Source organism: Cynocephalus volans, chromosome 1 (assembly GCF_027409185.1).
Source record: "Cynocephalus volans isolate mCynVol1 chromosome 1, mCynVol1.pri, whole genome shotgun sequence".
NCBI lineage: Eukaryota > Metazoa > Chordata > Mammalia > Dermoptera > Cynocephalidae > Cynocephalus > Cynocephalus volans.
The window spans coordinates 156,594,010-156,609,907 of NC_084460.1; the positions used below are offsets into that span (position 1 = coordinate 156,594,010).

Sequence of the window (15,898 nt, forward strand, 5' to 3'; positions counted from 1 at the left end):
TAGCTGATAAGAGGTAGGATTGGGATTCAAAAACATACTTGTTTAGTGAATACTTACTGTGTGCCAGTATTTTAGGTGTTTGGTATATACCAGGTCACAAAACAGATAATTTCCCCTGTCTTTGTGGAATTTACATTCTTGTTACATCTATTTTCTGATGGTAAGTCTTTACCAATACCTTATGTAATGCTTTTCTATTCTGCTTTCTGCTGTACTATCTCCCAAACACAACAAAGAATGTCTTGAAAGCATGGACTGTGTAATGTCTTTTGACTCTATGTTCTTGGTTACTAACGTAGTACTGGACATACAGTAGGTACTCAGTAATGTTCGTGTAATAAATAAATGGATTTCACTGCTCCTTGCCTGTCACCTTTACTTAAATGGCCCCATTTCTACTGTTTCCTGATGGATGAAGTCAGGAGTGTATGGTAATTGGGTACAGATTGGAAATGCCACTGAAATTTTAAATGGAATTTTGAAAATTTATGCATTTATTTTGGTGACTAATGACGTTTAAACATTTAAAAATAAGGAAAAGCATTAAAAAAAAAAGAAACCACGTGTACTATGATGTCAGTTTTTAAACACTTTTTATTGCTTAATCTTTATAACAGAAGGATCCATAAATCCTTGTGCTTTTAATAGTCAGTTTAAAATAAAGACTTCCTTATTAATCTATGGATTCTGCCTACCAAAATCCTTGTGCTTTTAATAGTCAGTTTAAAATAAAGACTTCCTTATTAATCTATGGATTCTGCCTACCAGAATTCATTCTTCAAACTGCTTCCTTTAAAACATGTCTCTGATCATACTACTTATCTTCTCTGTAAAGCCTTTAAGAGTTTCTATTTTTTATTCAATTTATTATATGGCTGAAAGTCATCTTTTCTGTACAGTTTGGCCATTGGATTCCTCCACATTCTCCTGCTCTTGACTACACACAGCTAGTCATCATATCAACAAGAACCATCTAATTTTTACACACGTAATGCCCTTCTCTTCCTTTTCTCTCTGTGTCAAAATATACTACTTATCCTTCAAGATATATTGCATGTGTCAGCTACTCCCAGAAGACTTCTCTAATCTCCTCTCTTCAGAACCACTGGTTCTTTCCTGTTGTCTTGCTTATTCTTCTAACACTTGCTTATTTCAGTCCTATCGTATTGGGAGTTAGATGGTTTTTTCCATTGGACTGATGAACCTCTTAAGATAAGGATCTTGTTTTATGTAATTGAATTATTAGCACACAATAAATATCTTTATACTGCAATAAATATGTTGGATTTTTTTGTTGAATACTTGCCCTTGATTGAGGAAAATAAAATATTCACTCTCTTTGAAGACTCACATCTCTAACCTTCATTTGACAGACTTAATATATGGATAATTTTGTATATTCTGGATATTTTTCACTTAAAGAAGAAAGTTTCTGCCAGACACCTGAAGTCTTTTTAAAGACTGATTTAAAAAGCTATTTTTTCTTTCAAAAAAACTTCCATATCTTCCTTTAACCTTATTTTCCCCCTTTCTAACAATTAAAAATTCCTTTTCAGCTTTCATTTCTGCTTTTTCTTGCCTCTAACCCAAATCTCCAATAGCAAGCAGATGTCAAAATAAAATCTCAAAAATTAAGCTAGCAAGGAAGGAATTTTCCTCCTGGGTTTGTTGGGTTTCAGGCCCACTCAGAAGCATTTGAGAATAGATTATATATCTAAGATATTTCCAGATAAGGTATGATTCATCTTCCCTGACACATCTCCTGTGTTCACAACCCTGTCTGAAATTAGAGCTTCAGTACTGATCTATGATGAACCATCTTCCAAGAGAGCAAAGATTTTAGCTTGTTTCATTTTTTTCCATACCTATATCTCTTGCTACTTCCATACAGGAACTATTTTTTCCTTGTCAATCCACTCTACTCAGTTTTATTCCAAATGTTTCATAATCTATACATTCAAATTAATTTAGTGTCCCTAACATATGTTATATGTTAGTACTTTTTTTTTTTAATAGCACGAAAAAAAAAAATTGAAAGAATTTTCAAACACTTTTGGCATTTCAGGTGAAAAAAATCTTAACATTTGCTAATAATTAACAAGCATATTAAAATCTAAACAAATGTTATAAGTCAAAGGAAATTGATAAATTAAGAGGTATTCTAAAATGTTGCCACTTCCAGGTGGAGCAAAAGACAGCATGTCAAGGGCACTCAATGGTTACTGTGGGGAAAGCTCCCACTGTGATTTCATTGATCCTTTACAAATTATGAGGTTCCCCCTCACTTAAGAGGGGAAGAAAATAAGGAAAAAGGTTAAGTGACTTGTTCAGGGTCACATATAGTATGTAACAGGATTTGAACCTAGACTGCTTATTTCTAGAGACTAAGCTACCACTGATTCTGTTAATTATACGATTAATTGTCTTAAGAGTAAAATATAAAGGAATTTCTTTATAAGTAAAATGTGACCTTAATATGAGATTTTACTTAAAGTATACAATTAATTTTGTGATTAATGATGCTATTTCCCTTTTGTTTATTATCTTCTTAACCTTGGACAGTTTACATATTTATCTGTGCTTCTATCTCTTCCTTTGTAAGAGGGGATTAAAAGTATTGATGTAGAGATCAAATTTGGTAATACTTATAACAATTATTAATATCTGTCCAAAATGCTAATTCCTATCCTAACTTCATTTTATGTTCTTGGTCACCCAAAATTTGACCTAGTTTTTAAATAGCCTATAAATTCAGAGCAAAATATTGAGAGACAACTGAAGTAGGAGAGGGCTCAGGCATGATGAGCTTGCTGTATCCTCAGGCATTTTCTTTTTTGAGCCATAGTGATTTCAAAGTAGAATGTGTATTTCTGTATCAGAAGCTATAGGCCTGACCTTGAGGGAAGTCAAGATATTTAGTTAAAGTAATATAATGCTATAATCCTGTTTCCATTGAATTTTTACCAAATAGGACATTTGAACATATATTATGAAACTTCTTAAGAATGATTATTTTTTTAAACTTAAACTTTAAATAAATCTAAAAATATATTTTAAAAATATTATACCCATATTGACAATAAAATTATTATCACATGTATTTAACCTCCCAAAGTTTATACTTTTTTTAAAAAAAACAGTAATTTTCCTTGTATTATAATGATATATGTTGTGTGTATATTTTTTGACCTAAGTCCAACTTTTTTTTTGTTTATTGTTTCATACTGTTTGATCATTTTATTGCAAGTTATTACTTATGTTGTTTAAAACGGATTAGAGTTTTCATATACTAAGAAGTATAGCTGACTAATATTGGAAGAGGTAAAAACCCAAAAAACAAAAAAACATTTTTTCATAGAACTTAGAGTTTGAATATGGTATACCACCAGATCTGTAGATCTAGTTTGTTTGTGCAGGTCATTATTTTAAGTATCCACATTAGCACATTTTGCTTGACAGCATTCTTCTTAATGGCTTTTGTGTAATTTATTATTTGGATATTCCACAGTTTATTCAACCAATTTCCCATTATTGAATAGGTAGGTAGGTTTTTTTCCCATGGTTTTGTATTACAAATAATGTCATAATGAATAAACACCATTGTACACATAGATGTCTTTTCTTCCAAGTGTGATGTATCCAAGGAGTAAATTTCTAAAAATGGAAGTACTTAATTGAAAAATGTGATTGTGAAATTTTCGTAGCTGATGCCAAATTGTTCTCTAATATATATTCCAAAAAAGAGCATTTGAGAATGTCTTTTTACCCCAAACTGCACCCTGTCCACACAGACTATCATATGTTTACTGATTTTTTTTTGTCGGAGAATTGAATTTTAAAGTTTAGGTTTGTACTTCTTTAGTTCTGTATGAATTCGAGCATCTTTTCTCATGTTTATTGCCATTGGCATTTCCGTCTCTGTGAACTTGGCTTTATTTTTTAAGAATTAATATTTATAACTTTAATCTCTCTGGAAGTTATTTTTGTTTTAGAGATCCACTTTCTTAATGACAAACTTACAGATTTCAATATTTTATTGGATAAGCCGTTCTTTCCTTACTGATTTGAAATGCCCTTTTACCGTTTATTTAATTTCTATATATACTCAAGACTGTTTCCAAAACTCAGTTTTGTTTCCTACATCTATTACAAATGGTTTCCGTTCCCCAAATTTTATAAGCATAGTATTACATACCCAGTAAAATTTCCTATGAATATTGTGTAGGATTATGTAGCTAGCTGTTTTAATAATGTAAAAAAGAATATGGTTTTAGGGAAACTGTATTTTTTTAAAAATGGTGCTTATTTGTTATAAATAATTAGAACAATGCAAAAGAGAAAGTAAAAAGAAACCTCACCAAAAATTCATCAACTTTCTTTACCTTAATAGATGTTATTTCTTAAGTGCTTATCTAAGATGAATGAAGAGATTAAAAAGCATAATGACAACCTTAAATTTTAGTCAGTATTGAGTGACTCTTTGCTGTAAAATTCCATCTGCCTTTCACTCATCTCTTTTTTATATTTTTACTTTGTCGGTTGAGATACTTTTTTTGTGATCACATTCACATTGTTCCACAATTGTCTAGCCATGGTTCTATATTTAAAGAGTCTGTGCTCAGCCACACCCTACGACTGTCCATCCCTGTGTGTTTACTTTTTATCTTTTAAGTGCCAGTCTTTTTTTTTATGGAAGGTAGTTTATTTTTCTACCTTCACATGGTTCATTAACGTCATCAATTTAAAATAATTTTTAGGTTTGACAATATTTTAAAATCCCCTAAATTTGAGTAGAAACTTGCCTCTGGTAATATTCTCTGATCTCTACTTTTTCTTTTTAGAATTGTGTGAGCCTGGCTTTATCTTTTGGCCTTTAATATAATATTGCCTTTTTCTATCGGGTTGTTTATAGAATTTTTTATCTTTTGATTTCAGTGGCTTAAATTGGGTTGTGTTTTGTGTGTGTTTATGTGTGTTTCCCAAACTTTTCTTTTTTTTTTTAATTAGATCTCAGTCTTTTTTTAATATTTAGCTGCACATATTTGTGAGTACAGTGTATTGATTCAATACATACAAATGCTGCACCATGATTCACTTAGGGTAGATAGTAGTTTTGTACCTGTTAGTTTACTACTTCTCCTCCCCCCTACCCTCCTTTCTCTGCTCCCCTCCCAACCTCTGGTAACTATTATTATACTCTGTACTTCTATGAGAACCACCCTTTTTTTTTTAGATTCCACATACGAGGATATCATGCGGTATTTTTTTCCGTGCCTGACTTAATTCACTTAACGCGATGGTTTCCAGTTCCATCCGTGTTGCTGCAAATGACAGAATATCATTTCCTTTTTTAGCTGAGTAGTATCCCATTGTGTACATATACCGCTTTTTTTTTTTTTTAAAACATTCATATATTGATGGATATTTAGATTGATTCCATTTCTAGGCTATTGTGAATAATGCGTAGTTCTGGAACCTTCACTTCTGACGGAGAGCACCTGCCATATGGTTTACTTCTCCAGTTTTGCCATTTTCTTCCTAGTTTTCTTGTCCTCAGATATAGAGAGTATTAATGAAAATATATAGTACTTTTTGGGGTACTAGTATTATATCCCAGGGAAATGTGCTGTTCTTGGTCCTGCATGGGAATCTTCAATTTCTTCTTGTGACCATTGGCTTTTGTAATTTGTCATGATGATGTATGTTCTTGCCATGCTTAGTAGTTCCAGGGCAAGACCAGGCAAACATAGCCTGCAGGCCCACTCATTAACACATTTTCTGTGGCCCCTTGGAAATACAGTTCAGTAGTTGTTACAGAGATCATATGGCTAGCGAAGCCTGAAATATTTATTGTCTGCCCTTTTGTAGAAAAGATTGCCACACCCTGCTGCAGGGTAATTTTATTTTATTTTTTGCTGAATTTTACTATTTTTCTTTCATTGTCTTAGGAGTCAGAGGAGAGAGATGTAGGGCTTTCCTTCATTATACTGTCTTCACATGGAAGTTGCTGTAATGCTGGTTTTTAAAAAAAATCATGAAATAACATAACTCATATTTCCTCTCATACCAAAATGCTTGAAATTACAAAAAATGTTAGTTTGATTTATTTGACATAAAAATTATATCTTACTAGATAACCCCTACCAATAAATGACATTACTCATATTTACTCCTCTTTAATTCTATCTTTGTTTTTGTTTGTTTTCTGAATAAGTTTAGAGCAGCTAATTAATTACAGTATCTTATCTAGAGAGTATTTAATTTTCTAACTTATTTTCATTTGCACTTTTTCAAAGGTATAATCGTTTTAGCCAGATGCTGAGCAGCATTGGAGAGAATGAAGGTGGCATTGATAAGTTTTCCAGAGGCTATGAATCATTTGGTGTCCACAGATGTGCTGATGGTGGTTTATATTGCAAAGAATGGGCCCCAGGAGCAGAAGGAGTTTTTCTTACTGGAGACTTCAGTAAGTATTTTGAAAGCATTGATATCAGTACTAATATTTTATTTATCTATTTAAAACATAGACTTGTTATATTTCATGTATTTAACTGTGTAAAGATGAATGATAACAAATAGATGTCAGACTTTTTCAGATAGAGCCATAGAATTTATCAAGTTCTTACCTTCATGGGGTACAACTGTTTCTCCTAAAATGTGATATGTGTGTTCTTGAAAAACTTTATGTTCTGCAAAATCTTGTACCAGAAATAACAGGGTAATGAGAAAAATAGTGTTAGGAAAAGTACTCCACATTAACTCAACTTTGTTAGTTAGCAAGCTCTGACCAATCCAGTAGCAATGTGGGTAAAACTACTGGCATAGTTGAAGTTACACTAGCATTTGCACCTGGCTAGTTGGCATCATTGTTCTTGGATCCTCTTTAGTCTTATACCCTTTTTTGAGTCTTCAATAAAAGTAGACATCAATCTAGAGAGAAACCTTTATTACTCAATTCTTCTCATTTTTTTCTTTTAATAAACACAATGGGATATATCTAAGCATTGTCATCTGCACTAACTCTATTAAACAGAGTTAAAGCTATGGAAAACATAATGGTTCAAGAAGTCAGGCTTGTATTTATAGTCTAGTGCGAGTAAGGACCTGTATATAAATAACTATAATACAGTCGGCTAAATTTTATTCTAGAAGGGTAAATAAATTACTGTCATAGTGATAAGGAAGAAAGCTCAGTTTGAAACTGGAAGAACTTTTAAAAAAAGGACTTGGTAAAATGTTCTTAATACAAGGAAAAGAAATATCAATATGATCATAATTGTGTAATACTATAGGGTGGTATAATATTTTAAGTTTGATTTTACCGGACTCAAAAGACTACATGCTATGTTATTTCATTTTTATCACATTCTGGAAATGGCAAACTATAGGTACAGAACACAGATCAATGTTGTCGGGGTAGTAGGTGAAGTTTGATTACAAAGGGGCGTGAGAAAAATTTTGGGGGTGGTGATAATGCTTTATATTCTGATTGTAGTGGTGGGTTCCTGACTGTATTCATTTATCAAAATTTATAGAATTGTGTATGTAAAAAGAGTAAATTATACCTCATGTAAATTATGCTCCAAAGAACATGACTTAAAAGTTTAGATTTTATAGATATTGCCTAAGGCAGCACTGTCCAGTAGAAATAAAATGCAGCCCACTTACATAATTCCAAATTGTTAGTAGCAGTGTTAAAAAAGCAAAAGGAGAACAGTTTAATGAATTTTAATAATAATACATTTTATATACCTCAATATATAAAAAAATTATCATTTTAACATGTGATCAATATAAAATTTATTAATGAGATACTTTCAATCTTCTTTTGTACTAAGTCTTTGAAATGTGGTTATAGCAAATTGCAATTCAGATGCTAAATTTTCACTGGAAATGTTCGATCTGTATTTAGATTTAATAAAATTTTTTGTTTAAAAGTAGGCTCACATACTCAGGTTTTTCCAAACACAATTTAAAAGTTTTCCAGTAACTGAATTGAGTGTTTTAAAAAATAAATTTAATAAATTCATTAAAATTAAATAAAATATAAAATTCAGCTTTTCAGTTGCACTAACCTTATTTCAAGTACTCAGTAGTCACTTGTAGCTACTGGCTCCCTTATGGAAAAGTACAGGTCTAAGGAATTGAAATAATTCTCTCTGCAATCCCAAAGATTAGATGATGTCAAGTGCTTGTTTCTGGAGAATTATTAGAATAACTTCATGGATGGTTTTGTAAAAGACTATGAGGCCTGATGATTCACATTAGTTTGGCCTGGTGATAATTTTAAAATGTACTTTGAGGATAGGAGACTTCTCACTTTAATTATTATTAATACTTTTTTTTTTACACACAAACATGGTTATTTCCCCATGTTCACTAAGTGACTACCTTGACCACTAGTCTCTTGTTATTAGACAATTTAGAGATCAGCCTATAATCAAGGCACTCTTTGGCATTCTATTTTATTAGTTCTTTTTATTTCCATTTATAAGATTGAGGGTATTCATTGAAGGCATTCAAGTTAAATTTTGATATAAAGATACAAAAACTACTCTACGAACCTCAACTAAAATTTAATATTTGCATTTGGTTCCCTCTCCTCATATTTATGATTAAATCCACTTAATAGCTTTTATAAATATAAAATATAGGAAAGGACTGTACAAAACTAGATTTGTAAACTGTCATAACAATTAATGCTGATTTATTAAAAGTTGTGCCATGTACCTATTTGGAGGATTGCATTTAAACATTTTAAGCACTTGGACTTAATGCTTAAATAATAAAAGTGAAGTAATTAAAAAAAATATTTTATAAAGAGAAAATTAAAGTTGCCTGGTTCTTATTTTAATGTAAAAATGTTATCTGCTAACTTTTTCTTCAATTTAAGTTGATTTTTAAAATCCCACCCTTGAAATGTCATTAGGTCAATGATTTTCAGTAAACAAACATTTATTTAGTGCCTAAGGGCATGAAGAACATCAAATTTAATCAGTGGACCTTTACTTTTACTAGAGAGATGGGAAAGATTAATATACACAAAATTGTCATAGAAAATAGTTAAGAGAAGGCAGGATGTTGAGAAAATCTAAATGTCTGATCTATTTTCTTACCTAAATGAAAGACTATCTTTTTTCTGTCCAGAGTTGTAGGGCTCAGGGCCCATTTGCACATAGGATCTCCACTTTTTCTTACTGAAGAGCTTTGACTTTAAAAAGAAAAAAACTTGAAAATTGAGAGTGGAGCCTACATTTTGGGTCCATGATGCATTTAAAAGAAGATTTCTTTGGAAAAAAAAGTGTGCATGTTAATATTAAGTTAATATTACTTTAGAGAACACAGAATTTGATGATGATGACAACTTAGCTTAAAATATACCCTTAAATAACTGAAACTAACCATGCCTTCTTTTATTTAAAAAAAGGAAAGAAAGAAAGAAAGAAAAACCCCAGAGTATTCAGTATGTTGTTGTACTTATTCACAGGAATGTTATTTTTTAATCAAGTTTTTTCTAAGGATCAGGATAAGTTAGAAAATTTTATTGTAAGTCTTCTAATGTCTAAATTTGTACTAGGTGAAAGGAAAAGAAAATGCATGTTAATTAGCTCAAACATTCCAATAGATTTTTAAATTTGAAAATTCAAATGAAGATTAATTAAAATATTGTTGTGATTTTGTTAATGATATTTAAAACATTTTAAAAAGCATTTAACTGTATTCTTATGACCTCATATTTGTCAGCTGATGAGCTGAAACAGCAGTTAGAAGATTCTATGGAATTAATTTTTAACCATAGCACTGATCATTTTTAAGAATTCTACTCATTACTTGTCATTTAATGTAACAGTAAGCTTAACTTCTAAACATGTATTTGAAATATCACCTAAGGAAACTATTGCTTTTTTACTTATTGGTAGGGATTTAAAAAGTAACATAATTTTACATGTATTTTTATCATAGAAATGTATATGTAATTTAAAACATTGTTTTTGTACCCATTGCTCTTCCACCAACCCCAAAGATGACATAAAACAGACATTCAAAAACCAGCAACAAACATCTTATTCCTTCTAATGGATAAATTGACTGTTACTTGTATTTACCTGAAAAAGAAATTTTACTTAATTTAATCTTTACCTAAGTGATCAGCCATTTTTTGTGAATAATTTTTCAGAAGAAATTAAAATTAAAGAATGTTTAGACTTTAATTGTCTTATGGAAAATTATACCTGTAATCAAAATACTTTAGCATATTGTGGTGCCTTTCTCCTTTTCTTATCAGTTTAGATATTGACTACACAATACAATTTGTTTTTGTCAGGGATTACTTGTAATATTGCTGGTAAAATTTTGTCATTGTAGTGTTTGTTTTGTTTTGGTTTGGTTTTTTGCCAAAAAAACTAGGTATAAGTGCTTAGTCAAATATAAATGATCTTTTAAGAAAGAAATTTCCATGAATGGGTGTGTAAAATGAAAAAGTATGGGATTTGGAGTTTGAAAACACAGTTGAGCTCTCTAAATACAGATCTTCATCTCGCTCAGTGGTTATAAAGTTGATACTTGCCTTAACTGCCTAACTGGATTGCTCTGGGTGGTAACTAGATTGTGTATGTGAAAAATTTCATACCTTCTTTAGTGCTACAGAAATGTTAATTGGCAAGAATGAAAAAGTACTCTCATTTGCAAAGGTCTTTTTTTCCTTATTAAAAAAATTACTATTAATTTCAAAAGGCAGTTAAGACTTGCAAAAGTAGAATAGTCTGGTCTCTGTTTTGCCCAAACTGAGGCAAATTGGGCTTTTGCCATTCACATTTTAAAAGCTACTTGGAAAACAACTTCACTTTAAATATAGTATATATATTTTTCTTTATTTGAGAGAAAATGAAACAATCATTTCTTTTTTGTTTCAGTTATTTTTAAACAACTAGTTTTGTAAGCAGCTAGGAGCTGCTGCAGCAACCCAGAAGGATAGTGTATATATAATGACATTTATTGGGATTGGAATCTTACCACCCAAAAAGTATTTCTGGGCAAAGTAGAAACTACTTTAAAGGCTTGAGATGGATTGCTAAAATTGTGAATCATCTGCAGTATAGCAAAGACTCATTCTTTAGAAAATTAAATCTGTTTAAAACGTACTCGGAGTTTTGGTTCTAAATCATGTTTATTGCAGGTTGCTAAATAATTGAAGAGAACTAGCTGCTTTCCAGTATCTAGATGATAATAAGAGAGAAAGGCAGTAAACTACATATGTCAATATAAAATAATTGGGTTCCTATTCGCTATAACTGAAAACATTTCATTTAAAATTACTAAGGCTAGGAGCTAGGCGTTTTTCATATAACCTAAATGTCTATCATTGATAGACTGAAGAAAAGAAAAAAAAATTTTTTTTATTTTTATGCCTATAGAAAAAATAAACCACTGATATTTTTGCAGAGAGGGAAAGATACCAAGGAGATTTACACCTATTTTCCGGACAAAATTTGTCTATAATTTTTTTTCCAGTTATGCAATTGCCAAGAAGTTTACAGAGTCACAAAGCCTTTGTATTTTTAATCCTACATGCTCTGAAACAGTGCTACTCGAAGTGTGCTCTGTGGACTGGTGTGGTTCCATGAGCAGTAATCAGTTTGGAATGATATTGTCTGATATCCGGAGTAAGCATTTAGAAACTTTGAAAGCAATTTGACAGTAATTTTATGTCTGTTGAATCTAATAATAATACAAAAATCAAGGCTTGAATTTTGAGTGTTTTTTTTTCTTTTGATTTTCAAATGATTCATTTCATTAATTTTACATAACTATTGGTCTATAATAGATTTGAAGTTTTAGAAAAAGGTAATTGGTCCATCATCATAGACAATTTGAGAAGCACTGATCTGATTATTAGTGATCATTATTTATTGGTTAGAAGTTCTTTATGGTTGGAAGGTGTACTTGTGACATCACATCCTTTACATTTTCTTCCTTCAGCTAATCTATGGCAGATGTAGTAGTCAGGTAGTCAGCTTTCACTAGATTTCATTTTAATGGCTTACAACAACAAAGCCATCTTTCTTGCTCGTATTGGCTGCAGTTGTCAGCTGTGGCTCTACCTCAACTGTCAAATTCTTTCCAGAATCCAGGATAATGGAGCAGCCCCTATGTGGGACATGCTATCTCATGAGAGAGAGAGAAAGAGCAGCGGAGGGAACTTGTGATGGTTCTAAAAGCTTAAGCTCAGATGTGGCAAATGTCATTTGCACTTCCATTTCATTTGCCAAATAACATGGCCAAGCCTTATGTCAATGTGGGATGGAAGCAGAATCCTCTTTTATGGAGGCTCATGAATAATTGGGAATAACAATATGCATGGCCCCAGTGGCAAATAATTCATTTTTATAATATAAAGTGTAAATTTTCCAGTAATTTTTTTTTTTTTTTTTTTTTTTTTGTATTTTAAATACCTTATAGTTTTCATGGGAAGACTTCATGGGAAGGAAGTTGTTGAGGTAAGCTTGGTACTCCAGGCTTAAATTGTTAAGAAGGTTTCTGAAAATTTCTGCTGAATTCTGGATTCAAATGAAACTTCAAGGAGTCTTTCGTCAGATAGACATTTTCAACTCTCTGAGGGTGTTCTGCCAATGCATTATTATGTGGGTTCCCTTCAGTTTGGCTTATTCGAGATTGTGGTGTTTCTGGAAAGCAAGTTTCTGGAGATGGTCTGGGGCCTCTTAATATTGTTTATTTTGGAAGAGGGGTGGCAAAGTACAAGGTAGAGATAGAAGACTTTATGGCTGTTAACTAAACCAGTACCAATGCTGAGAAATGGTGTCTTTGATATATGTGAACCTAAAATAAGTAGTCAGAAAATAGGTGCTTTGTAAAAGCTTTTAGTGCTTCCTCTGGGTTTCCAAGAGATGTTAATTCTTTCACCACTTTTACCTGTTTTACCTGACGGGTTGTTGTTTTCAATGGAGTAAGTGTGTAGTGGAGGTTTACTTAACCGACCTCTACTTATTAGACTTACTGAAATTACTTCCACTTGACAGGCTTCACTGCAAATGATACTGAATGATTCTCACAGGACCCTGAGCACATGGTCTACCATGCAAGTACAGTTCTGCTTCTGCCAGTTACATTGTATACTTACAGTGAGCCAGCGTTTTTCCCCCAATCCTTTAAATGCTAACTCTTTTCATTATAATTCTGCAACATAACCAATATTATATAAAGTGATGCATGTGAGTGTGACATGAAGGAAAGCTATTGAGTATTAGGAAAATCTCAGTAAGGACAAGTTGGAAAAAATACTCGGAATTAAATATGCACAACTGAGTTAAAAAAAAAAAGGTATAAATCTAACTGAATTTTGCATTCAGATTATTTTGCATGTATCTTTTAGCTTTCATTCCATTTTAATCCAAAATTGATTGGAAATTATAAATGTTGCATTATAGGTGTAGGTTCATTTAAGAACAATGATACAAAATCCTTCTCAGACAACCCAAACCCAAAGACATGGCTTTAATTTTCGAAGATGTATGAATGTATATTTATCTTTGTGTTTTAAGTTAAAATGCTTACTGTTTGTTTGTGTATATATACATATATAATCATTCCCTGTTTTAACCAATACTTTCAATGTATGTACCAACTTCTGGCCCCAGTTGTGCTGGATCAGAGAGCTTTGTTATAATGCCTAATGGGATTATTTTTATAAGGAAGTGTTTTTACTTCCTAGGATTTTAGGAGATTGCTGTGGGAGACCTTAATGCTAGAAGGCAGATTTTAAAATGTCTGACATAAATAGTAATTTTCTAGCCTCATATTGCTTTTTCATAAATATCCTGTTAAAAATTTATGCTGTGTGGATAATATAATTCTTTTTGTTAGGTTTCAGTTTTGGTGTTTCACTTGTAGTTAACGTCTATAAAATTATTTTGTTTATGGTTGTTGTTTAGCAGGTGTCTTTTGAAATTTTGATAATTTTATCCATTAAAGTGACTTTAATAAGCTCATCATTTACTTACACAACGAAGATACATTATTCATATTATTTTCTTATCAACTTAGATGTTTTCTTAGAACAGTGATGTTCTATTTTATAACAGTCACATCTAGCCCCAAGTGTGACTTATCACAACATATATCAATATTTTCTCTATCTTGATCACATCAGAACTATTCATTTTAAGTTTAAATTGCATTATTTTAAGAAGCTGCCACTTATGGTAGACATTTGAGGCAACTCCAATTTAATTTGTTGATATTTTATTTCTTATGCCATAGATAGCTTATCTGAATATCATTTTTCATTGTGGAGAGGTTTGTAGAAATGTGGTAAATCTGTCAGAAGTGTATAGCATTATTCGTTTTGTTCATCGAAGCAGTTGTTTCAAGCAGACCATTTGGAATTCACTGATTAGTCTTGAAGCTTTGTCTGGTTTATTGTCAAGGTTTTAATCTGTAGCTCTCCCCTCGTCTCAAAATCTTTTTCCTTTTTTCCTATTACTGGCTTGTATTCTTTATATTTTCAATCCCTGTCCAACTATTTTCTTATTAGAAAAATATGGAGGCACTTTTAAGTTTGAATAGATCTCAGGGAAAAAAAAAGAAAAAAAGGAAACTTATGCTTCTTTGTAGCTTGGCAATTCTTCATGTGAAACGGTGAAAGTATTAATTTTAATTTTGACTGCCAGACACCCACCTCTTATGATGGATTCCAGAAAAAATGATTTAGCCATCTTAGTCACTTGTAAATCAGTGGCAGAATTACCTCAAATGTGTTATTGAGACTAAGAAGCTGCAAATAATACCACATTTTCTCAGCAAGAATGAATGACCTTCAATATTGATGCCATTGTGCACGAAATCACTGCCCAACAACCATGAAGACATAAATGAGTTTTGACCCAAATCTTGAAGGCCTATTTTATACTCTCACTTCTTGTATTTATTTTCTTTCTCTTTCATTTTAACCGTTTAAAAGTTGAGATATATTCCTGTAACGTAAAATTCACCATTTGAAAATGTACACGTTGGTGGTTTTTCATATAATTATTGTTATGCAACCATCACAACTGTCTAATTCCAAAACATTTCTCTCACCTCCGCACCCCCCACCCCCAGAACTCTATATCTATTAGCAATTAGTCCTAATTCCCCCCTCCCTTCATCCACTGTTAACCACTAATCTATTTTCTGTCTCTAAGGATTTTCTTATTCTGGACATTTCATGTAAATGGAATCATACAACATGTGGCCTTTTGTATCTGGCTTCTTTCACTTAGCATCTTGTTTTCAAGATTCATCCATTTTGTAGTATGTAGTGGTACTTTATTCCTTTTTATGTCTGACTAATATTCCACTGTATAGATATACCATAATTTGTTCATTCCTCAGTAGATGGACGTTTAGTTTGTTTCTACTTTTTGCCTATTGTGAATAATGTTGCTATGAAAATTTGTGTACATGTTTTTATGTGACTATATATTTTCAGTTCTCTTGGATTGCCTTGATTATTGATGTTCTCACCAAATTCATATATTTTGCCATGCTGATCACATGCTTATTTGTCCTAAGGTCCTTTCACCCACACTTTGCTGCCCTGCACTACATTTCTCATGTTCCCTTGGCCTCTGCTTCGGTTGAGTTGGTTTAGTGGGTAGCAATGGCACTGGAGGGTGGGATGATAAGAGAAGCCAGGGAACTCGCCCCTTTTCCCCCATCACTCTTGCTGTCTAAAGTGAGGCCATGTCTCTTGCAGTAGCTGTGTCTTACAGTCCTTATTGCTTTTCACTATGTGAGCAAGTGGGCTGTGTTGCAAACAACCACAAGGGGAGGGGAAGTTTTAATTATGCCAAACATGACAGGGTGTGTGTGACTAGGTTTCGAATAACTTATGTCAGGC

The 15,898-nt window shown here is 32.0% G+C and overlaps 1 protein-coding gene across 1 annotated transcript in view; it reads left to right on the plus strand.

Moving 5' to 3' along the window:
• GBE1 (1,4-alpha-glucan branching enzyme 1) overlaps nt 1-15,898 on the plus strand; it is a 244,421-nt gene that overhangs the window by 42,244 nt on the left and 186,279 nt on the right. Inside the window, exon 2 of the mRNA XM_063110167.1 lies at nt 6,297-6,466. Within this exon, the coding sequence (XP_062966237.1) occupies nt 6,297-6,466 (170 nt within the window). The remainder of the gene's footprint in view (nt 1-6,296; nt 6,467-15,898) is intronic.